Consider the following 24451-nt stretch of genomic DNA (forward strand, 5'->3'; position numbering starts at 1 on the left):
TTGAACACGGTTGTTACTTGGAGTCCATGAGATAACAGGAATGAGCCCTAACATGATTGTCCGCACGTCGTTGGAGCTTGGTGACTGAAGCCCAGGGAGGAAATACGTTGGTTAGTGCTAGCGAGGAAGGCGGGACCGCGAGCCCAGCGGCGAAGGCGAGTTCCACTGCGCAGGTGCACGCAGGAGGGGGTGCGGTGCTCACTCCCTGGCTCTCGTGTAGTTCCGGGGCCCTGTTCGCGGCTGGGGCGGTAGGCCGTCGCGGAGCTGACGTCACCACTGTGCGCTGCCACGTCTGCTCAGCTCCGCGGTAATGGAGGCTGAGGACGAGTGCTGACGGGGCCGGGCTCTGCCTCTAGCTTTAGCTCTGGCTCTGACTCTGGCACTGACTCGGTGTCTGGGTCTGGCAGCGCGAAGCCTGGACACCTTTTCTCGACTCTCCGGGAGGGGACGGCCCGCGGGCAAGCAGCTGGTTTGGAGCGTCTCAACCTGGGCAGGGAGTTCTCTTGCCTGGGGTCCAGCCTGTAAAGCCGCCTCCTCCCAGGGATCCCTCCCCACTGGCCTGGCCTCCTCCATGCGTGAGTATTACCGAGCTGCCGCGCTGTCCGGTTGTCCCTGGCCTGCTTCGACCCTCCAGGTTGCGCGGCGGAGGTCGCTTTGTCATCCCCTCTTAGGGGCCAGTCTATTGAAGTTTGTGGTCCTCTCGCCGCCCACCTTCCTCCACCCCATCCTCTCGCCCTCTTCCGTCCCAATTTTTTTGCTCCACACTTTTCCTTCCCTTTGCTCATTAATTGAGCAAGGACCAGCTGCCCCTACATCCAGCGGTTTGAATGCTTTGTCTCACCTGGCGTTTGTTAATCTGCAGCCGAAAGCTGTTAGGAATAGGGAACAGAGGATATCTGCTGTAACGTTTTGAAAACCAGGGTTTTTCCACGGTGTCATTCCTCAGTTTTTAAGTTGTATTGTTTCGGAAACAGATTTTTGGTATCCATATTGGCGGATCCGTGATTTTGCCATAGATTGATAAAAACAGTTTCTTTTCAGTGATGGTCTTTATGTATTACTTGTCTTTTAATCCTGCAGTTTCAGTAATTTCTAAATGATTTTACATCAGTTTTCCTGGAGTGGCCATCCACTTGAGCTCTTTCCAGTATTTTCACTCTAACATATGGAGATACCACTTGAACAGTTTTACTTTTAAAGCGTTAAAAGACCTTCTGATGTACTTTCACGCATCTTTGTCAGTCCTGACAACCACCTCTGTAGGACAAGGAACGCTTTTTTTTCTGATGAGGAAACAAACTCAGAGGTTAAATGCCTCAAAGTCAGATCATAAGTGACCCAACTGATCTCAGAATCTAGATTCCCTTGTTAACAAAACCTAACATTTTGGACAGTGCTGATTCTTCTGCATTTCAAGTGGCTTACTGTGAAATACTACTTTTGAACTGGAAATGTATATATTCAGTGTTTCTTGTAAATTTCTACCTGATTGTAATATCTTTCAAACAGAGCTTAGATTAGAACTTAGGCTTCTGACCCATTGGAGACTGAGTAGTCCTTTCATTAGAATAAACTAGGTAATAGACATTGGGAGCATTTGTTTGACAATCTGGTTTTACAAGGTCTGCTCACTCAGTTTTTCTGGTTGTTTTGTTAAACTGCCTACTTTAAAAATAGTAAACTGATATTTAAATGTCTCTTTTTGTTCAGTGTTGAAACAGGCTGACAGCCGTTAACCTGGGTTGCAGCTACAGGTGGCACTGGAAGCAGACTGGTTCCTGGACATGCCCGGTGGAAGGAGGGGCCCTAGTCGGCAGCAGCTAAGCCGTTCAGCTTTACCTTCCTTGCAGACTTTGGTTGGTGGGGGCTGTGGCAATGGAACAGGCCTGAGAAACAGGTAAAGAAGAAATAAGACTTTGCGTAATTTGTAATATCCTATGATCAGTAAGACTAATACAGAAGTCATCATGTTATTCAGATATTTGCTTATCAAGGTTGTTTTCCGACACTGAAGTAGAAATCCTGACCCTAAAGATTGAAAACCAAGTATTTCAGAATACTTTGGAGATAGAAAGTTGTGATGCCCACACAGTGAAAACAGGCTGATTCATACTTACGGCTGATAATCCAAATTCTAGTCATCACCTTTTTTTTCAGCTATTAAAAGAAGGGAGAAATTAATTACAGTTCAAGATGAATGTGATGGTTTAACTACTTACTAGCATTCTTTTTTGGGGAGGGCAAATTAAAATTGACAGTTAACATGAGATTCTAAAATTGTCATATTCTATCAAGGGTCTTAAAAATTATTTTGTTCAAAATGAAATGAATAAACTATCAGCTGTAGCCTAAACATCTTAAGATTTGTGTCATGTTGTACGAGAATAAAGAATTTGATTTTCTTAATGGAAATTTATCTCTATTCCTAATTTTCAAAAGTTAGAATGAATTATTTCTAAAATTATCCAGGATAACTCATTTCATCAGGAGGTTCGATCATGTAGCAGTAGAAAGAGATGGCTTTTACTGGATTGTTTGGTCAAGATAATTTTTTTTTTTTCTGCTTCCTCCCTGAATAGAGTTTTCTCTGGCCTGGATTCTAATTTTCACAGCTAGCAATCAGTACTACTCTTGTCTTTCCAGGCCCTCCTGATGTTATTTGTGCACTTTCTCTTTCTGGCCTGCCCTTCTTTCTTTCTGACCTTCCACCCCAAGCTCTACTCAGTCTTCAGAATCAGTTCTGATCTTGTCATTTCGGTGGGGCTCTCCCTGAAATTCCAGTTTGAAGGGACTTTCCAGGCTCTGATTCTCATTATACTAATTTTCAATCCAAATTTTATATTTACATATGTATACAGAGTACTTATAATTTATCCTAGAGTAATATTTTTACTCTCCTGTTCTTTGGATTTCCTCATTTTAAAAACGGTAATACTTTCTGCTTCATAAATACTTTATGCTTGGAAATAAATGAAGTAGTAAATTGCAGTAACTTTTAAAAACTTTACTCTGAATTTTCCAAAATTTCTACAAATAACATGTGTTGTTTTATTTTTTTAAATAAAGAAAAATGAAAAAATGAGGCTATATGAAAATGCTCTTGAGGAAAAGTACTATCCAGCATAGATACTGAGATGAAGGATGTTTCCTATTTGAAGTTCATGCTTTAATTTTACTAATATATACTATCAGTTTAGTGATTCAGTACTTTCAAATTGCAGTAGAAAATCATAGCTATGCCTAGCTAGGATTCTAGCTAGCTAAAATATTCTAACTCTGCCTCTGTATTAACTCCAGTAGTTCTTTGTTCATTACGTTGACTTTGAGGATTTCCCTAGATTCTTAGATTAGATTAGATTCTCATACCGTCCCATGGAAACCCTCCTCAGTGTTTTGGGCTGCTTGTAGGAGCACATAGAAGGGAGAAAAAGTCATTCAGACCTAGTAGTCTAGGCTTCAGGTTTCCCAGTCCTCTCTTAATGAGACTAACTTTTTCTCCTGTGTATTTTAAATATTAGGATACCATGTAAAATATCTTTGGGGGGAGGGAATATGAACTGTTCTGCTATTTAAAAAGAGCTGAAAACCACATTCTCAGATGGTTCTACATGTACTTGAAGTCTGCAGATAGAATACTGGGAAGAACTAGGAACATTTAGAAAATACCTCTGCTCTTAAATGAGTTTAGCTCTGAGCATGTGATCTGTCTTCCTTGTAGCTCTTCTATCCTGGCTTTCCAGGTTCTAGTTATGGTTGCCTTGATCTACCATTCTCCATCAACTTTCCTCCTTTAACATATCTTTCTTTAGCAATTAATTGGGTTGGTGGGGAGAAGGACTTATTTTTCAACAGATCAGAATAAAGTGAAAAATAATAGTTGCTCATGTTTTGAAAAGTCACTAAAGCTATTATGAGGGATGATTTTGTGACATTTTTACCTAGAGGGGTTATTTTGGAAGAAGACAGACAGTTCTATATTTGTTTCTTGATGGGAAAGAAGCAGCCTAGAATAGGTTGTTTTACAAGACCTGGGGAAAGGGTATAAAAAGTGTGGATAAAACCAGTGTTAGATAGCCTAGAATATAGTTTTAGGAAGGATGTGTATAAAGAAAGACAATGTCCAGATGCAGAGAACTCATTTCTGGAGTGTCTGTAGAGTATTGAAGAGAGAAATAGACAATTGCTTAAGTGTGATGTAGTTTTGGATGTTATACTTGATTCTGCAAGACAGAAATCAGTAGAAGAAGAGAGCATTTGCCCGTTTGTTAGATGTTTGTGACCTGTTTGAAGTTAAACTTGAAAATGTCAGAGAGGTAGTTTGGTGACACAATCAGAATTGAAATCCATCCTGTCCTGCTTTCTACCTGTGGAGAGCAGGGATTTGTTCTTGGGACTCTGTGCTTAGATGATTGCCTTCTAAAGAAGGAGGATATACTGTGAACTACTGAGTTTTTAGAGAGCTTTTAGTTGAGGGAGAATCTTATTTGAGAAGGACTAAGAGTGATTTTTTTCTTTGTTTTGTTCTTGTATGCTTAGTTAATAATATCACCTGAGCATGTCCAAATGATCACTGCATTCTCTATCCCTTTTAGTTCTTTTTTATTCCTTTAAATTTTTCTTGCTTTATCCGTTTGCTTACCTAAAATTTGCTGCTTGCTAGCTCTGTAAAAGCCAGTCTTAGGCCTGCTATGTTAACTCTTTCCTGCATTCAGGGACAAAGCAGGGTTCACCATAATTCATAGTGTTTGCACAAATAGTTTAGGCACAGTGAGCCACTCTTATTATTTAGGAAAGCTTTTGTATCAGTGGAGGGGACTGTTTACCAGTCAAGTTCCCAGATGCCAGCCTTGTATGCAGTCCTTTCTAAGGATTGTTATGCTGAACACCTGCTTTCCTTTTGGGAGTCTGGAATTTTGGTAGTGCTAGGTAAAGAGTATTTACGTGGCTAATCTCCAGTAAAAAACCTTGCCTGCTCAGTCTCTAATGAACCTCCCTGGTAGACAGCACTTCACACATGTTGTCATAACTAGTTGCTGAAGGAGTTAAGTGCATCCTATATGACTCCACTGAGAAAGGACTCTTGGAAGTTTGCACCTGGTTTCCTCCGGACTTTGCCTGGTACCTTTTCCATCTGCTAGTTTTGATTTGTATTCTTTTGCTGTTATACGTCGTAGCCGTGAACATGACTATATGCGCAGTCCTGTGAGTCTTCTAGCGAATCATCAGGCTTAGGCATGGTCTTGGGGACCTGCAGCACAGTTTGAAAGAGAATATTCAGTGATAGCATTGAGAAGAGTTCTTTGAAGAGAATCTTTTCCAGCCCTTGTATTATAGATGAAGAAACTGAGGCTCAGGGATATAAAGTTACTTTCTCAAAAACCACAACTGGTTAGTGGGAAATCTGGGACTAGAACTCTCCCACATTGTATCTCAAACATTTGTGTCACTTTGCTCTTCTTGAATCTATTTTATATTCTTTCAGAGGAACAGTGCTTTTTTTTTAAAATTTATTTTATTTTTGTTTGTGTTGGGTCTTTGTTGCTGCACGCGGGCTTTCTCTAGTTGCAACGAATGGGGGCTACTCTTCGTTGTGGTGTGCAGGCTTCTCATTGCGGTGGCTTCTCTTGTTGCGGAGCATGGGCTCTAGATGCGTGGGCTTCAGTAGTTGTGGCACGTAGGCTCAGTAGTTGTGGCTTGCAGGCTCTAGAGCGCAGGTTCAGTAGTTGCGGCACACGGGCTCAGTTGCTCCGCGGCATGTGGGATCGTCCCGGACCAGGGATCGAACCCATGTCTCCTGCATTGGCAAGCGGATTCTTAACCACTGCGCCACCAGGGAAACCCTAGGAACAATACTTTTAATTTTTCTTAAATGATACCTCCGTAATTAATTTTCTGAGATGTATTGACCAAGTCTATTTATTTTAGCTCTTTTTTTTTTTTCTTTTTTTGGTTTTAAGATCTTTGATCATATCTCCTCTCAAACGTTTAACATATAGGAATACTTTCCTCTTTCCAGCTGATTCTCTGGATCACTATATTTGATGTTTGTCTCTTTGTCTTTTGGCTTGAAGTATAATAGCCAAGGCTGTATAGGCTATCACAAATAACAGATTTTTTTTTTTTAACTGACAAAACAAAAGACTTTATTTGGAAGGGGCACCCGGACAGAGAGCAGCAGGGTAAGGGAACCCAGGAGAACTGCTCTGCCACCTGGCTCACAGTCTCAGGTTTTGTGGTAATGGGGTTAGCTTTCTGGGTTGTCTCTGGCCAGTTATCTTGCTTGTGCCGTATTTGGTCTGACTCGGTACTTCCTGGTGAGGCACGCATCTGTCAGCCAAGATGGATTCTAGCATGAGGGTTTCTGGGAGGTTGGCAGGACATATTATGGGCTGGCATCTCCTCCCTCCTTTTGGCCCCTCCCGAATTCTCCCAGTTAGTTTTCAGCAGCAGCCCCATGTTCCTTATTGGGATCTCCTGTTATGAGATAACTCATGCAAGCAGTTATTATTGTGTCTGGCCAAGGTGAGTTGTTTTGGTCAGTAGTTCCCTAACATCTTGATTTCTGATTACACGTGGCTTACTGTCTACCAGGGGAGAGAATATTTCAATACTGTATGAAATGATAAGTGTGATAAGGGAACTAGGGACAATTTAATGGGCGTACAGAAGAGTGGCGCTTTTACAAATATGGGGGAGGAGGATTGAGGGCATCCTTTTTTTTTTTTTAATTTTTATTGGCGGACAGTTGATTTACAATGTTGTGTTAGTTTCTGCTGCACAGCAAAGTGAGTCAGTTATACATACACATATATCCACTCTTTTCCCATATAGGTCATTACAGAGTACTGAGTAGAGTTCCCTGTGTTGTACAGTAGGTCCTTATTAGTTATCTATTTTATATATAGTGTGTATATGTCAATCCCAGTCTCCCAATTTATCCCTCCACCTCCTTTCCCCCCGGTAACCATAAGTTTGTTTTCTACATTTGTGACTCTATTTCTGTTTTGTAAATAAGTTCAGTTGTACCTTTTTTTAGATTCCACATATAAGCTGTATCATATGATATTTGTCTTTCTGAGTCTGACTTACTTCACTTAGTATGACAATCTCTAGGTCCATCCATGTTGCTGCAAATGGCATTATTTCATTCTTTTTTATGGCTGAGTAATATTCCATTGTATATATGTACCACATCTTTTCTATCCATTCATCTGTCAGTGGACGTTTAGGTTGCTTCCATGTCTTGGCTATTGTAAACAGTGCAGCAGTGAACATTGGGACGCAGGTATCCTTTCGGATTATGGTTTTCTCTGGATATATGCCCAGAAGTGGGATTGCTGGATCATATGGTAGTTCCACAAATATAGATCTTTTGTACTTTGTTTTGAATATTTTTCTTGAAGCCCAGAGTGTTATTAACTTTGTTAACAGCAGAATTAGTCTGCTTTACTTAGGAAAATTCTATAAAAACCTTTAAATCATAACAGATACTTAAAGGGATTTTTTTTTTTTTTAACTTTTGGGGTTTTATTTATTTATTTATTTATTTATTTATGGCTGTGTTGGGTCTTCGTTTCTGTGTGAGGGCTTTCTCTAGTTGTGGCAAGCGGAGGCCACTCTTCATCGCGGTGCGCGGGCCTCTCACTATCGCGGCCTCTCTTGTTGCGGAGCACAGGCTCCAGACGCGCAGGCTCAGTAATTGTGGCTCACGGGCCCAGCCGCTCCGCGGCATGTGGGACCCTCCCAGACCAGGGCTCGAACCCGTGTCCCCTGCGTTGGCAGGCGGATTCTCAACCACTGCGCCACCAGGGAAGCCCCATAACAGATATTTTAGCATGTACTTTTGACTGAAGAGGAATAAGAAATTTTATTTGTTCTAGAGAATGTTTAGTTTGTTCTAGAGTAGAGGTTCCTCATCAGAATTTTTTGTTTCCATATTTTATGATTAAATGGAGTGAGGGAATAGAATGGCTGCTGGCATTAATTCTCTCCAAGTCCACCAGCTCAAACAACTCCAGAGGGCACCTTTCATGTTGTATTCTGTGTGAAAAATACCTCCTGGAATTGTGCAGTGCTGTGGCCCGTCTCCCAGAACAGATCAGAGGATAGTGGTGTATTAATGATTGGTTTATGATTGAGCAAGTAAGGTTTTGAGACCTACTGGTAGATCACAACCTACTCCTTGGTAAGCTTGTTCTATTGGAGTGTACTCTTGAGAACGAGGGGAAGAAATTTTTATAATTTTTTCCGACCCTCCCCCCATCCCTGTTCTTCCCTTCTAGCTCTTCTGAGTTTCTGCCTTGGTATTCGTAACTGTTTAGAATGAGCAGAGTTCATATTCCCATGAGTCACTTAAAGTACTGTAAATGTCACATACTACTGGTAGAATTCTATATTTGAAAATTTTAGAGTAGAATGGTAACACTAATATTGTTCCTTCTCTAGAATCTTCTTTGGAAATAACCAAACCAAGCCTGTTTTCCTTGTTCTGTTAGCAATAGTAGACCCTTAGATCTCTATTCACAGGCATATAAACAATGGGAAATTTTATTCCTTACCCTCATCTTATCATTTTATTTATTTATTTATTTGGCTGCTCTGGGTCTTAGTTGTGGCACACAGTATATTCGTTGCTGCGTGCGGGATCTTTAGTTGCAGCATGCAGGATCTTTTGGGTGCGTCATGCGGGTTCCAGTTCCCTGACTAGGTATTGAACCCGGGCCCCCTGCATTGGGAGTGTGTAGTCTTTACCACTGGACCACCAGGGAAGTCCCTCATCTTATCATTTTAGATAGCCCAGCTATTTATGACTTACAAAAGAGCTTAGAAGAAAGAACAAGAAGAAGATAGGGATTAAAATCTCTACATTTTAATTTGTGTTTTAAGAGATCTCCCTCTTTTTCATGACTGTATTGGTCTGCTGTCTCCTCAACCTAAAGATATGTATTTGCAGTGAACTAGGAAAAGTACTGTCTCTGTCCTTAAGATTATGATCTGATAGACAAAAAGATGTATATAAAAAAATTATACAACAGTATGAAAAAAACTGTATAACAGTATGAAAAGTGCAATAAAGGCAGAGTTTAGGTCTAATGGTGGCACAGAGGAGAGATGAATCAGTTTTGATTGAGTGAGTCAGAGTAAGCTTTTAGAGGATATGTTTGATCATTTTAGAAGTCTTGAAGGATTTTGTCTGTAAATGTGTATGTGAAGCTTTAAGGAAGGTGATTTTGGAGGGCATTGCTGGTAAAAAGAATGGTGTATACGAAGGAATAGCATGTTTATTCACAGATAGCAAATAGCATGGGTAGTATGTAGGGTGCATGTGGAGGAGTGATAAGAGATGAGAGTAGTCTGTTAAGCAGAGGGCCTCATAGGACAGACTAAACATTTCTGGATATTATGCTATTAGTGGAGAGCCACTAAAGAGTTTTAGGCAAGAGAATACACTATCAGAGTTTCACTTTAGAAAGATCTTTGAAGGCAGGTTGGAGGATTTGCTCAAAGTAGAGTTGAATTTAGAGGGATTACCTCAGTAGTTCAGGTGAAAAATGGTAACTCCTTGAACTTAGGCAGTGGGTTTAGAGAGGAGAGTGCAGTTTGGAAAAAGATTTATGAAGTGGAGTATATATGATTTAGAGAAGAAAATTCCTAATATGACTCCCAGGTTTCTGATTTGGGCAGCTAGCTGGGTGGGCCGTGGACTAGGGTCAGGATTGTAGGAGGAGAAGCACAGAGGTGTCCAGTAGACAACTTGATATCATGGATCTAAAATGCAGCAGTGAGCTTTTTGGAGAGATTTTAGTTTTCAGCATGTAGGAGATAATGGAAGCCATGACCATGTATTACATTATGGAGAGAGAGTGTACAGAGGGAAAAGAGACAAGCAGAAGGTCCCAGAATAGAGTCTTGAGGAAGCCCAACAGTTAAAGTGTAGGTGAAGAAGGAAGCAGAACCCCTTTGTGCTCTTTGACACTGAAAGGTATCACCATTTGAATTAACCATAATTTTCTCTTTTCAGGAATGGTAGTGCTATTGGCCTTCCGGTCCCACCTATCACAGCCTTAATCACCCCCGGTCCTGTTCGTCATTGCCAGATTCCTGATTTGCCTGTGGATGGGAGCCTGCTCTTTGAATTTCTCTTTTTCATCTACTTGCTGGTTGCTTTGTTCATTCAGTACATCAACATCTATAAAACAGTGTGGTGGTATCCTTATAATCATCCTGCCTCTTGTACTTCATTGGTAAGTCTTAACAGGCCTTTAAGTTCTTCATGTTACTTAGCCAAGAAACTAGTAGGAAAACTTATGTGTAGAAATTATTTTTCTTAATTTTTCTTGGAATAAAATGTTTTTATATTAAAGCACAGATTACCTTCAGAATATAATGTCATAAGATTGTTAAATATCTGGCTTTGGTCCATAACCAGAAGTAGTAAAAATATAAATGAAAATGCAGAAAACATTTAAGTAGTTTATTATAACCATATCACAGAAGGGTTTGATATTTAGCTTTCTCTACACCATGTTAAATTTGTTGAAAGTTTAAGGTGCAAGTATGATTATATTCCAGGAACTTTACCCTTTTGATGGCTATATGAGGATAATGATAGCTTCTGTAACAAATAAACCGCAAATTGTATAATGCCTCAAACATGTAACAGTCTGAGGCAGTTGTCCTGGTTGGCAAGAGTAGCACATTTCCATTGGCAGGGGACCCAGGCCGATGGAGACTCTGCCATCTTCTAGCATGTGGCCTCCAAGGTGGCTGTGGTCTGTCCCTGTTCTCCAGGAAGGGCAAAGAACGTAGGGAAGCATAAAGGAGAATTTCTTATAGGCCAGGCTCACGTCATTTTCACATGTACCCACTCCTAACTGTAAGGGAGGTTGGACAATATAGTACCTTAGCTGGGTTCATTGTTACCCTGAGTAAAATTGGGTTCTGTTACAAAAATAAAATGAGATAAGGACTAGCCATCTCTGCTGAAGTACATCAGCAGTTATAACTCTTTCCAGTTATTTAGTGTGCTGTGGTAATCTTGATGCCCAGAGGGTTCTCCACAGATGGGCATATAAAATAACAGTTCAGGATAGTCAGGTGACCTAGTAGGTAAGTGGTCAGCAATGGCAGATTTGGATGGATAATGGAGATATGCTCTAGGAGAAAGAAGATTATGAGAAAGAAGATTATTGTCCTGGGTAGATTGTATGTGTCTGACACTTACAAATGATTAGAAAACCTCCCTGGTCTGGTGAACATAGAAAGGAAATGTGGACCAAAATATTCAAGATAGTATGAGAAGGGAATAAACATTTTTATTTTAAATCCTTCTTTGGCCATGGTATTGTAAAATGAGGTTGGATTAGATGATCTTTAAGGCTTCTTCCAGCTGTATCGTTTTATAAGTAAATACCTCAGTATCTTAACAGTGACATTGGCAAATACTTGCTAAAATGTTTACCATGTTATTTGCAAGTATTATCTCATTTATTCTTTCTAAAAACAGGTAGGTACCACTCTAAGACTCCCATTTTATAAGTGAGAAATATAAGACCTAGAAGTTATGAAACTGGCTTAAAATCACATGTGACAAAGTGAACACTCAAACTCAGACCTATCTGCTATGCTTTACTTCCTGTATTTATTCTGTGTTTACTCCATGAGTACCGTTGGTTAGTTCTGTTATACTGTTTTCACTTTGACATCCCATGGAAACTTCTCACTTACTGAATTTTAAGGTAATCAAAGAGCTCTTTTCCCAGTCAACCATTTCTGACAGGAGTTCTTGTGAAAGTCCCTTATAAATGTTGCCTTGAAATGGAGGGAGCCAGTGCTGCTATGGCTGCTGACTCCAGAATTATGCTTCCTTTGCCTGACTCACACCACCAAAAATGGGTGCCTTTTACCCTGCCCCTCTCCCCACTTTACTCAGTTTATGTGATTGGCAGACATTAAATCAAATCTAGTAACTTCAGTTACAGGAAAGTTCGGAAATGTAGTTTTTAGCTTTCCAGTCTCTACAGTAGAAGAAGGCACACTTAAAGGAGGTTATCATGTGGACTGGCTAACTTATCTGCCACACATAATCCTTGATCACACAAAGCTTAAAATTTAATTGTGGAGCTAAGAGTAACATATGTGGAATAGCAAATAAGATTTTAGCCCATGAATCTGAGGGCCTGCATCAGTGAGCTGTTAAAGATGAATGGGCCGGGCTTCCCTGGTGGCGCAGTGGTTGAGAATCTGCCTGCCGATGCAGGGGACACGGGTTCGAGCCCTGGTCCGGGAAGATCCCACATGCCACGGAGCAACTAAGCCTGTGCACCACAACTACTGAGCCTGCGCTCTAGAGCCCGCGAGCCACAACTACTGAAGCCCGCATGCCTAGACCCTGTGCTCTGAAACAAGAGAAGACACCACAATGAGAGGCCTGTGCACTGCAACAAAGAGTAGCCCCCGCTCGCCACAACTAGAGGAATCCCACGTGCAGCAACGAAGACCCAACACAGCCAAAATTAAAAACAAATAATTATTAAAAAAAAAAAAAAAAAAAAAAAGATGAATGGGCTGCTACAGACCTAATTGCTTTCCACCACTGAAGGTATTCAAGCATGGCAGGTGGCAGCTTGACTGGGATGGTCGCCAAGGGACTTATGTCTTAACTAGTGGTTTGTCTCTTCTAAGTTTTCTTCTGTTAAGCATGCCTGACTCAGAAATTTGTCAGATTTAAATATATGGTTTTTCTTTTTCATTTTCAAGATCTTAATAATTATCAAAAAGAAAATGTGGGCACCTGAATATGTAAAGTTTCATTCTAGCTATCAAATAATTAGCTGAGTGAGTCTTAACCCTAAGAAACATAAAAGCTAAAAGTGGTGTAGTAAGTTATTCAGAATATTCAGGAGTGGAGCGCTTTGATTAATCAAATATTCTGGTTTATAAAGAGTTAATCATAAGTAGATTACTAGTTTTCAATGATTTAGAATATAACAAAATTTGCTTAACAATGAGGTACATTAGGCACTTAAATTTTTTGATATAAAAAATGTCTTAGATGGATTGGTGATACATAAGACCCCCCCAGACATTAGCTAGGGGGTGTAGTGTATTTGCTTCCATTATTTTGGAGGAGTGGGATGAGCAGGGAGGAGTCTCAAAACTAAGAGGGCATAAATAATTGTTAGAATCCAAACACTTAGAGACAGGGAAAAGGAAATGGTCTGAGGAACGGTAAGCCACTTTCTTGATATTCTGACTGCTTTACCTTTAAAATGTATCCCAAATCTGGCCACTCCATCGCTACTGACCCTGTTCAATCGATCATGTTTTCTCATCTGAATTGAAAGCAATAGCTTCTTAACTGATCTTTCCCCAATGCAATGTATTTTCCACACAGCAATCAGCGTGATAATTTTAAAATACAAATAGAATCATGGCACCCTTTGCCTAAAACACTCTTATGACTTCCCCGTAGGAAAAAATATATAAACTCAATCTTTTATTGCTCATTACCTCATTCCAGCCTTCTTGCTGATTTTCAGACATACCAGGCCTATATTTCCCTGCCTTAGAGCCTGTGTGATTACTTTTTCCTCTGCCTGGAGCTCTCTGCCCCCAGATCTTGTCATGGCTTGTGCTTTTTTGTCATTCAGCTGTCAGCCCAAGTGCCACTTTCTCAGAGATATCCTCCCGAAGCACCAATTTAAATTGGTTCTGCACTTCCCTTCCCAGTCATTATTGTTTTATTTCTTACCAGCAGCATAACTATTTGAAATGCTTTTGCTTGTTAGTTTGTTTATTGTCATTGCCCTCCCCCCTTAAGCAACTTTATTAAAGATGTGGGTTTAACTGCTGTAACAGGGTGTCTAAAACAGAACAGATGCTTATTTCCCTAGTGTATAAAAAGTAGGTAGGTGATATAAGGACAGTGTGGCAACTCTTCGTATCTGTTGCTCTGCTACCCCCAGTGTGCTTCTTTCAGACACCATGGTCCAAAGGCTCCAACTCCTGTCATCACATGCAGCTGGCAGGAAGGAGGAAAGGAGAAAGAGACAGCTCTTTCCTTTAAGGGCATGGCTTGGAAGTCACACACATGACTTTCCCTCATATCCCTTAGCCGCAAGTAGTTATTGCAAGGGAGGCTGAGAAATGTACATTTAGTCAGCTAGGAGTCAGTGTTCAGTTAAACTTTGTGATGGCAGAAGAAACAACTAGTAATCTCTGCCATCCCCTTTCTCTCTCACACTGCAGTAAAAAGTAAGATCCAGGAGAGCAGGAATCTTGTCTATCATTCTTCAGCATTGTATCCTCAGTATCTAGAAGACTACGTGGCATGCTGTGGGTGTCTAGTTCATATTTATTGAATGAGTTGAGAAATTCTGGAAGGAGGACTGTGGAAACTTACAGACCTTTTGACCATCAAAATGAAAATACATCCCAACTTTTTTTGTTGCTAATGACTTTTCATTTTGTTTATTATCACAGTTATATATATACAGACTTAGAACTAGAAGGAACCATACACAGCATCTAGGTAATGCTATCATTTTATAGGAAGAAGAGATCAAATATAAGACATGTTTTTAAATCAAGTTAAGGGGAAAGACTGAATGTATTGATGTATCAGTGAGTAGGGAGTTTAGATTAGTAGATGCCCAATTAGATTAATATAAGCTTTCATAAAGAGAGACCAACAACAGTAACTCTTGAAGCCTGGGAATTTAAATTTGACACTCATTATAAATATGGCATTTTAGATAATTATTCTTGCCATAATTCTGCAGGTTATCACTTGTTAACCCAAAACTGTAATCTTTTCCTTCTAATACAGTAAACTTGCAAAAAAAGAGAAGGTTACATTCCAGATAGTTTAAAATAGTGTTTGAAAAGTTAAAGCAATTTGTCATGAAAGAAATAGAAGGTAGGTAGTCTCTTCAAGGTCCCTCAAATTCCTGTGGTCTGTAAGTGTAAGATGATATAGGACAGTCTTTTGAGGGGGCAAACCTCTTCATGTAGTAGTTCCAACTGGATACACATATTTCTTTCTGATACACTTATTTGTTTTTCTTGTAGAATTTTCATCTCATTGATTACCACCTGGCAGCGTTCATCACAGTGATGCTTGCGAGGAGGCTTGTATGGGCCCTCATCTCAGAGGTAACAGCTCATTCACTGTATTCTGTCACTTGTAGCTAGAGCTAGTTAGAGGTTGAAAATGTGAAATGTCCAAGTATAATTTGAATGCAATTATAAATTAATTTCTTTACTCTTACATGAATTGTGCTAGTTCTTTTTAAAAGGTTTTCTTACAGTATATTTAAAATTCAAGTGTGATATACTAATTCAACTGTTAGAAATCTCATTTGTCCAATAGGAGCTTAGTTCTAGTTTCTGAGTTCTCCAGTACAATCTTTCTAATTTTGATAGTTGCAGTAAAAACAGGATGGATTTTAGGTAACTGTTGTTAAGAAGAGTTGTATGTATGTAAATAAAGAGTTGCATCTAAAACATTGTTTCAAGTAACATTCACTTGAAATTATTTATTTACCATTTGTGGAGTTGCTAGCAAGAGACATTTGTTTGAGTTTACTAAAACTTAGAATTTTAAAATGACAGCATCCACACTTGCATAGGACTAATCTTGACCCTCCCTAGGTTAGGATCTCCTGTTATTTACTCTCCAATAGCAACATACTCTTTTCCTCGTCACACTCATCCCAGTGTCACCAGGGCAGCAGAGCTTGAATGTATTCATCATTTTTGCCTTATTCCAAACCCCAAGCTCTTAACCACTGTGCTACCTATATGTGACAGATACTACACAAGGTCCTGGGGATACAGTGGCAACCAAGACAAGTAAGACCTCTTTTTGAGGTCCTTATGATGTCTTTATGAGGCTGCCCAACCAAGAAAGACAAATATTAAACTTAAATTTATTACTAATCCTAAACATTTGAGAATGGAGGCAATGGAGTAATTCCAGTGGCTTAAATGCCTTCCCTTGACTTTGGCACATGAGGTACATTGGCATGAGGTATGTATCAGGGGAGTGATATGCAACTATTTGTCCTGCTGGGCTGAGAACAGCTTGAGCCTGCTCTACAGTTTAAGGCCCAGGCCGTAGTATTAATTCAACTGCTTCTTTGCATTTATAAGTAACTACACAAATAGTATATATTGTGTATATATTATATATGCTATGTAGTATGTTGGGTGAACTAAGAAATGGATATATAGGAGGGACCTGAAAAACTCCTTCTCCTTGCCCATGTGCTGTTGACTCCAGAAAATTGTTTTTCTGAGTTCTGACACTGCTGTTTTAGAGGTTATAAGAATCTGTCATTTTCCCCTGCATTTCACTCATTCCTTCCTAGTTCAGTTTGAAAGAAAATGACATTGCAGAGCTTCATGTTTAGACAAGTATGTTTTCTTACTATATTTAATCAGTTTTAAAGATCTGGGATTAAAGAAGAATATTTGAACAGCTGTGATGTAAAGAACTAGAAGTAATGATCATGCATTATTTTCATATTTGCAAAAGTCAAAAAAGAAACATTTATATAGGGATTTGTCAAAGAAGATCTGATTATTTTTTGAAGTTTCAATAATTTATTAAACATTAATTCAGCAAACAGATTGGGAGGAGGATTCAAGGAAAAATAGAAACACTGTTGCTGCTGTTGAGGCCATTGCAGTTTAGTCCGGAGTCAGATAAATTAGTGGCTCACTATCTTTATGTATATAAAAATCACTCGTTGGTTTGTTAAAGTACAGGTTCCTTGACTTGTGATTTTTGTTCCCTATATCTGGTGATGAAAGTCAGTAGGAATTTGCATGTTCAGTAAGCAGCCCCAGTAATTCTGATGAGTGTGGTTCATGGAACATACTTTGAGAAGCCCCGGTGTAAATAAATTAGACGATATCATAAGAACTTAAAGGAGGTCTTTGTGAGGGACTATGGGAATTCAAGGAGGAAACAGCTAACCGTCCCTGGAGAGATCGAATCTTCAAGAATGAGGAAGATAAGGTGGGATGGGCAGTTTTTCTTCCTTCCTTCCTTCCTTTTTTTTTTTTTTCCCACAGTTTACCTTCCACTAAATCTACTAAGTCCTTACTTGAGTCACATTGCTTTTGAATAAAGTCACTTATAAGCTTTTCTTTTTGGTGCTTCCAAACTTACAGGCCACTAAGGCAGGTGCAGCATCAATGATTCACTACATGGTTCTCATATCAGCTCGCTTGGTGCTACTTACCTTGTGTGGATGGGTACTTTGTTGGACCCTGGTCAATCTCTTCCGAAGCCATTCAGTCCTCAATCTCCTTTTCCTTGGCTACCCGTGAGTACTCCAGTTTTACTATTTTATTAGTAAGTCTTAAGAAATTATTTGGGTCATGCAAGTGATGGTATTAAAGGGAGGGAAATGAAATTCTTCAATATGAAGCAGGAGTTCAGAAAATTGGAAAAATCAGTGGTTAGGGTGACCATATAATTTATTTTCTAAACTGGGATACAGCTGGGACAGTAGACATAAACTAAGATTATCCCCAAGAGGTATGGCTCTCCTACCAATGAAGAATATTTTCATTAGCTCTGTCCACCAAATAAAATTCATATACAATAAAATTCACAAGTCTTGTGTACATGTGCTGAGTTTCGATAAATGCATATATCTGTGTAACTCAAAACCTCATCCCAGTATGGAACGTCACCATCACTCCAGAAGTTCTTTCATGTCCCTTTCCAGTCAAACCCAACCACCCTGTCTCCCAGAGGCAACAGTGTTTTGATTTTTTTCCCACCATAGATTAGTTTGCCAATTCTAGAATTTCATATAAATGGAATTGTACAGTATGTATACACTTTCAAGCTGTCTTTGACTCAGCATGTTGTTTTTGAGATTTGTCTGGTTGCATGTATCAGTAATATTTCATGGTATAACTATACCACAATTTGTTTATTCTCCTATTGTTGGACGCCTGGGTTGTTTCCAGTTTTTGACTACTATTAAAAAGAAACTGTTATGTACATTCTTATACAAGTCTTTTTTTGCAAAGATACCTTTTCATTCTCTTGGAAGAAATATGTAGGAGTGGCACTGCTAGGCCACAAGGTAGGAGTATGTTTAGTTTTATAAGAATCTACCAGACTTTTTCCCAAAGAAGTGATACCATTTTATTCTTTCAGCAATTCTATAAGAGTCTGGTTGCTACACATTTTTGCCAGCATTTTTAAAATTTTAGCCGTTCTGATGGTTGTATAGTGGTATATTATTGTACATATTAGCTTATTAAACTATTTTGCATAGTTTTAACTTGTTTACATTTGGCTAAAAGCTTCTTTGTTAGATGTTAACAGATAGCTATCATTTATTAAGCTCTTATTAAGTGTTAAGTGTCGGGCTAGGTGGTGCTTATAAACATCACCTCATGAAATCATCACAGTGACCCAAGAGGTAGTATATTTAGTCTGCTATAACAGATCCAAAATGCTTGTGGCTTTAAAAAGTTAGAAGCTCATTCCTCTCTCCTGCACAGTGTGTATTTAAGCTATCTCGGATAGTTGTGATAGCTCCGTGGTGTCAGAACTCAAGCTTCTGCTATCTTTTTGCTATCCCTAGCAGGATAGATTGTAAGGGAGGCTGGAAAATTAAGTCTTTAGCAGGGCAGCTGTATCTCAACTAAAAATTCTGTTGCTATGATCCCCATACTGGGCATTAGTCACCTCACTGTGGTCAGGGTAGGTAGACCTTTGTGCTCTCCTATCCCCTGGAGTGAAGCATTAATAGGCTGAGCACTTAGGTGTTGTCATTCTCTTCCATCCGCTGGCTAAGACAGGACCTAACCACCTTTGACCATGGAGATCCAGGCTGGGTTCTGCTGGTGGCTCACAGAGGTTTACACCTTCTTTGGTGGCATTGTCTCATGTCATGCTCAGGATGGATTTTTCTAGCTCCAGGTCACCCTTTTTGGAAACTATCTGCCTCAGTTTGCTCTGCTCTGTGCCATAATAAAGACTATTATTTAAGCCTGCTTTCATCTTGGTGTTTGCTCACTGTTGGACTGATGTTGAGAGCCATATTGGACTGTCCGGATGAAGAGGAACAGGTTTTGTGAGTGTTGCAAACTTTGTATACCTCAGTGGGGATAGTATCATGGCAGAGAATAGTGTTCACTCCAGTTGTGGTCTAATTTGCATTGTTGTCCAAGGCCTCCCAGGGTAGACTGCAGGGCTCTGTGGGACTAATGTTGAGTTCTGGATGTCAGAATTTTTGGTGGGTTCAGAGGTCACCCTGAGATGAGGACAGTTGTGAGAACCACCAGTGATTTTGGAGCTGCATGAGAGTGGAAGTCGTGTAGTCCAGGCATGTGATTTTTAGGACCCAGGCAGAGTTCCTGGATAACTCAAGTGGAAACACCTTTCATTGCTCACCAGTCTTCATTGCTACTGCAACAGAATCCCTCCCATGTACAAGGAGAGGTGATGGAGTTAACCTGTGGTTGGCAGAGTTCTACTGAAAAGGAGATTCAGAAAAGAGATTCAGATTTTTATGTGAAGCCAATTTGTATTAAAACTTAATTGAGCTGTATAGTTGGTATGCATTGAAATGAACATACCTAAAATGTACAGCTTGGTAGGTTTTAATACTTGTAAAGCCACGGATCCATCATCATAATAACAAACATACAACACCAATGTCTAGCTTCTGACGTGTCTCCCAGGACTCCCAGGCAACTACAGTTGATTTACTTTTTTTCCCACTCAATTAGTGTTTTCTAGACTGTTAATATCATTGGCATCTTAATGTTTACTTTTGTATTTGTCTTTTTCTTTCATGATGCATAATTATTTTGAGAATCATCTAAGTTGCAGGTGTGAGTAGTTCATTTTCTTCCTGAAAAATAACAGAAGGGGTTTTGTGGTTTGTTTCCAGTTTGGCCACCACAGATAAACTAACTATGAACATGTGCATAAAAGTCTTCATATGAATATACGGCTTCGTATTCTAAAATGAATAACGGTTACCTTATGCATTCCCGTCAACAGTATGTAAGCATTCCAGTTCCCCTGTAGTCCTCACCAGTATTTGATTGGTATGGTCAGTAGTAAAAATATTGCCTGTTTTAAAGTGTGTAGAGGTATCTCACTATAGTCCGATGGCATTTCCCTAATGATTCATATTGTTGAACATTTTTATTGTGTTCATTTGCCAGGTGTATGTCTTCTTTGATAAAATGCCTGTTCTTTTAAAATTTATTTATTTATTTATTTTATTTTTGGCTGTGTTGGGTCTTCGTTTCTGTGTGAAGGCTTTCTCCAGTAGCGGCAAGCGGGGGCCACTCTTCATCCCGGTGCGCGGGCCTCTCACTATCGCGGCCTCTCTTCTTGCGGAGCACAGGCTCCAGACGCGCAGGCTCAGTAGTTGTGGTGCACAGGCTTAGTTGCTCCGCGGCATGTGGGATCTTCCCAGACCAGGGCTCGAACCCGTGTCCCCTGCATTGGCAGGCAGATTCTCAACCACTCACCACCAGGGAAGCCCATGTTCTTTTATTTATAACTGAGAAGACAAAAGAAATGTGTTGGAACTTCACTTTTCTTCAGTGACTTTGCTGGGTGGAATAAATGTTTCTGCTATTCACACACACAAAAAAATCTGTTGCTATGGAAGAAACAGGAGAACAGTAGCTATTGGCAGACAATTAGCAACCTTTGCCATAGGTAAAGACTGATTAAGTGGTTAAAAAATTTTCCCATGGTTAGACAATTAATGAGAAAGACTCAAGTCTTTTTGATTCAGAGCCCTTGTCTTAACCACTACTCTAAATTCAGTAGTTCTGAAAATGTGGTTCCCAGAACAGCAGCATCAGCACCACCTGGAAATTTGTTAGAAATAGAAATTCTCAGAATCTACCCCAAACTGAAGCAGAAGCTCTAGGGAGTATGGCTCAGGATTTGTCTTTTAACAAGCCTGCTAGATGATTCTGATGCTAGCTCAAGTTTGAGAACCATTGCTCTATACTGTTTATGGTGCTGCAGTGTAAGCATGAATTTATATGGGTAGCGACAGTATAAAATAAAGGCATACTCAGAGATTGTGTGGCCAAGGATGGCAGGAAGAGTCTTTCTATTGGTTGTACTCTGTTTCTAATTAAATTCCTTAAACAATTACTTAAGACACCCATCAACTCAATTCATACAGAGTGAATTTTCTTTGTTATAAACATTATTTTTCATGATTCAGATTTCTTATAAGGTGTATATTTTACATCAGTTGTTTCTGTATTTCTAGATTAATATTTCAGCTGTTTGAGTTGGAAACAAATGATTTAGTTATTCTATTTATCAACAATAGCTGGTTGAATCATTTAGAAGGTTAACCCTATCTAACTTGAAAGGCTTATTATGGATATATTGAGGAATATTTTGGCCAGACTGAAGAGGATTACCATCATCAAATGGCTAGCAAACATTTTCATTTTTTTAGATATGTAAATAAGCTTTCTTATTCTTGGAGGCTCTCCACACCCCTATAAAACAATGAAATAAGCATGTAATTTAAACAAATTTTATGTCTAAATATTTACTAACCCTCTAAAATTCATGAATCATTTTCTTTACCTTACAAAGCTCTCCATGCTCTAAGCCTTTGATGTTACCCTGTATCAGTTATCTGTTGACATATGATGCTGTAACGAACATCCACAGAGCCATGGTAGCATACCACACTATGTATTTACTGTGTATGTGTTGGGATCAGCTGGAAGTCAGGAGACTCTCCTGATCTTAGCTGGGTTCAGTCACATATGTGAGATTGATCGGCTGTCAGTTTAGGCAACTAGGACAGCTAAACTCTGCTCCATGAGTCTCTCATGCTCTGGCAGGCTAGCCTGGACATGGTCACATGAAATTGACAGAGTGGCAAGCTCATTTCAAGCTTATGATCCTAGCATGATACTTCTGCATTTACCCCCTCCCATCCTACTACTCCAGGGCACATTCACAGTGGATCCCAGAGCTACTGCTAACCATCCTCTTAACTTAGCAAAAAGCTCATCCTTTCTCCCTCTATAGAGAACTATGAACAAGTGACGTTTGTTAATTTTTTTAAAATAAAATTTATAACTAAATAAGATGTCTTTTTATTTGCTATTTTTAATATCTAAATTTATGTCAATGAAATGACCATTTTATTTATTGGGTTGGCCCAAAAGTTCATTCTGGTTTTTCACAAGATGGCACAGAAAAATGCGAACGAACTTTCTGCCTAACCCAATACAATACATACCTATACATACCTACGTTACAATGTGGAAGTTACTTAATGAGGACTTGGGGAAGTGTTTAAAATTTTTTTAAGGAACCAAAGTTGGAGCAACTATAAGAAGTTATGAAAAGTCTCACAAATTTTCAGTCCTTTAGCCAAGTAATTTTACCTGTAAAAATTTATTTATTGTACTTTTAGAATTGTTTTCATTAATCCTTCAAGTGTTTATTTAGTGCCTAGTATGTTTCAGCCACTATTCTAAGCATCAAGGATATAGCAGTGAACTAATAAGCAGACTAAAATCTCTGGTTCTTGGAGCTTACATTGTAGTGAGGGGAGGATAGACCAATGGGAAAAAACCCAAAATAAAAAACATGTAAAATATATGGAGTGGTAAGATCAGTGGAGAAAAACAACCAGGCAAGAGGAACTAGGAGTGCCTGTGGGAGTGTGGTGGGTGATGTGGTGGTGGGGGGGGGTGCACAGGGGACCCCCCTCACTAAGAAGAGGAAACTTGAAGGGCAAGCCATTCAGAAGATACCAGATGTACACAAAAATCTGTGTGGGAAGTCACTTATCCCAATGGTATTTATGGTAGTGGAAAGGAAGAAACAGGCTGAGTTTCTAACAAGAGAGAAATAGTAAGTTATGGTATAGCTACATGAGAATACTATAGTACCTTTTAGAATTGTTGCAGAAAAATATTTAACGACATGAGAAAAAGCTCAGTATATACATGCTACATAATCACACACCCAAAGTTAAAACAGCAGTATACAAAACAGTCTATACTGTATGAGGCTAAACATATAAAAGAAAAAGTATAAAGTCTGTGCACCCAACTGTAAAAATTATAAAAATGATTATTTCCGGGTAATTTCTATTGTCATGATTTTTTGTAGTTTCCTGTTCTACAGTGAATATATATTGCCTTTGTGGGAAGAAATTAAAGAGCTTCCCAGATAATGAATTTACCGTCAGCAAAGTCCCCATTATACTACGTTCACTCTGATGAATCATGACTATTTTACTAACACCGTTATATGATCTGATCTTAGGTGGCTTCTGTGGTCTCATTTTCATACTCCCTTTTTTCTACAGGTTTGGTGTTTATGTTCCTCTCTGCTGTTTCCACCAAGATAGTAGAGCTCATCTTCTTCTTGCAGACTATAACTACATGGTTCAGCACCAGGCGGTAGAGGAAGGTGCCTCGACTGTGGGTGGCTTGGCCAAGTCCAAAGACTTCCTCTCCTTATTGCTGGAGTCTCTAAAAGAACAGTTTAATAATGCCACACCCATCCCCAGCCACAGCTGCCCCCTGTCTCCAGACCTCATTCGCAATGAAGTAGAATGTCTGAAAGCAGATTTCAACCACAGAATCAAGGAAGTTCTCTTCAACTCTCTCTTCAGTGCCTACTATGTTGCATTTCTCCCCCTGTGTTTTGTGAAGGTAGGTGGTTACTTGCTTTTATGTGCTTCCTGGATTTGTGTGTAAATGACATAAACTGGGTATTTCTTATTTAATCCCCCTTTTCTCTGTCTCCCCTTTGGCAGCCTGGATGGTGGAGTTCGGCTGCATCTGGAGTGCACCAATACCTGGTTGGTGGATAGATATTTCCATATCTGTGATGCACCCGTGGTGGTCCCCTCTTTTTTTCTTTTCTTTTCTTTCTTATTTTTTTTTTTAAGATTTTTTTTTCCCCCCCAGTTTCTGGGGAGAATAAACTTGTACTTAGAATCCGTATGTGGTAGCTTAAGAGGACTGAGGTTTCAGTAAAATTCAGCCTACCGTGGTTGATCTTAACATGGTTATCAGGAGTTTCCTTGAATTTAATCTAACCTTTAAACTTTACTTTAGTAGAAAAGAAAAATGGTCTGGATGTCACTTGGGCCCAAAATCTTTTGGGTCATTTTAGTGCCCTTCCTTCACCCATTGAGAAGCATTTCTGCAGCTGGAGTGGTCATTCACAGAGAGCATTCACTTCTAGAAAGGAAGCACTTAAAGTATAATTGCCTCTCCCTCCCAACCCTAACTCATACAGCCAGAAAGTCAGGTTGAAGGATTTTGGAGGACTCTGCTCTTGAACTTTCTGCACAGACAGGAGGACAACAAATGCATGTGTGACTCAGAGTGGCATTTGTCTGCAGGGCGTGTGTACACGCACCCATCCCTGCCTTCTTGCTCACCA

General features: G+C 39.6%; 1 protein-coding gene across 2 annotated transcripts in view; it reads left to right on the top strand.

Moving 5' to 3' along the window:
• Positions 1 to 257: 257 nt before the first annotated feature.
• The window catches only part of TMEM39A (transmembrane protein 39A), a 29624-nt gene continuing 5430 nt past the window's right edge, over positions 258 to 24451 (top strand). For both annotated transcript variants that reach the window (XR_009008205.1, XM_007181891.2), the window contains exons 1-6: positions 258 to 575; positions 1711 to 1897; positions 10022 to 10244; positions 15073 to 15156; positions 17182 to 17336; positions 23364 to 23712. Coding sequence is in view for 1 of the 2 variants with exons in the window: in XM_007181891.2 (XP_007181953.2) it covers positions 1785 to 1897; positions 10022 to 10244; positions 15073 to 15156; positions 17182 to 17336; positions 23364 to 23712 (924 nt within the window). In the remaining variant the exon portion in view is untranslated. The remainder of the gene's footprint in view (positions 576 to 1710; positions 1898 to 10021; positions 10245 to 15072; positions 15157 to 17181; positions 17337 to 23363; positions 23713 to 24451) is intronic.

The sequence above is a fragment of the Balaenoptera acutorostrata genome, chromosome 4 (genome assembly GCF_949987535.1).
Source record: "Balaenoptera acutorostrata chromosome 4, mBalAcu1.1, whole genome shotgun sequence".
Classification (NCBI taxonomy): domain Eukaryota; kingdom Metazoa; phylum Chordata; class Mammalia; order Artiodactyla; family Balaenopteridae; genus Balaenoptera; species Balaenoptera acutorostrata.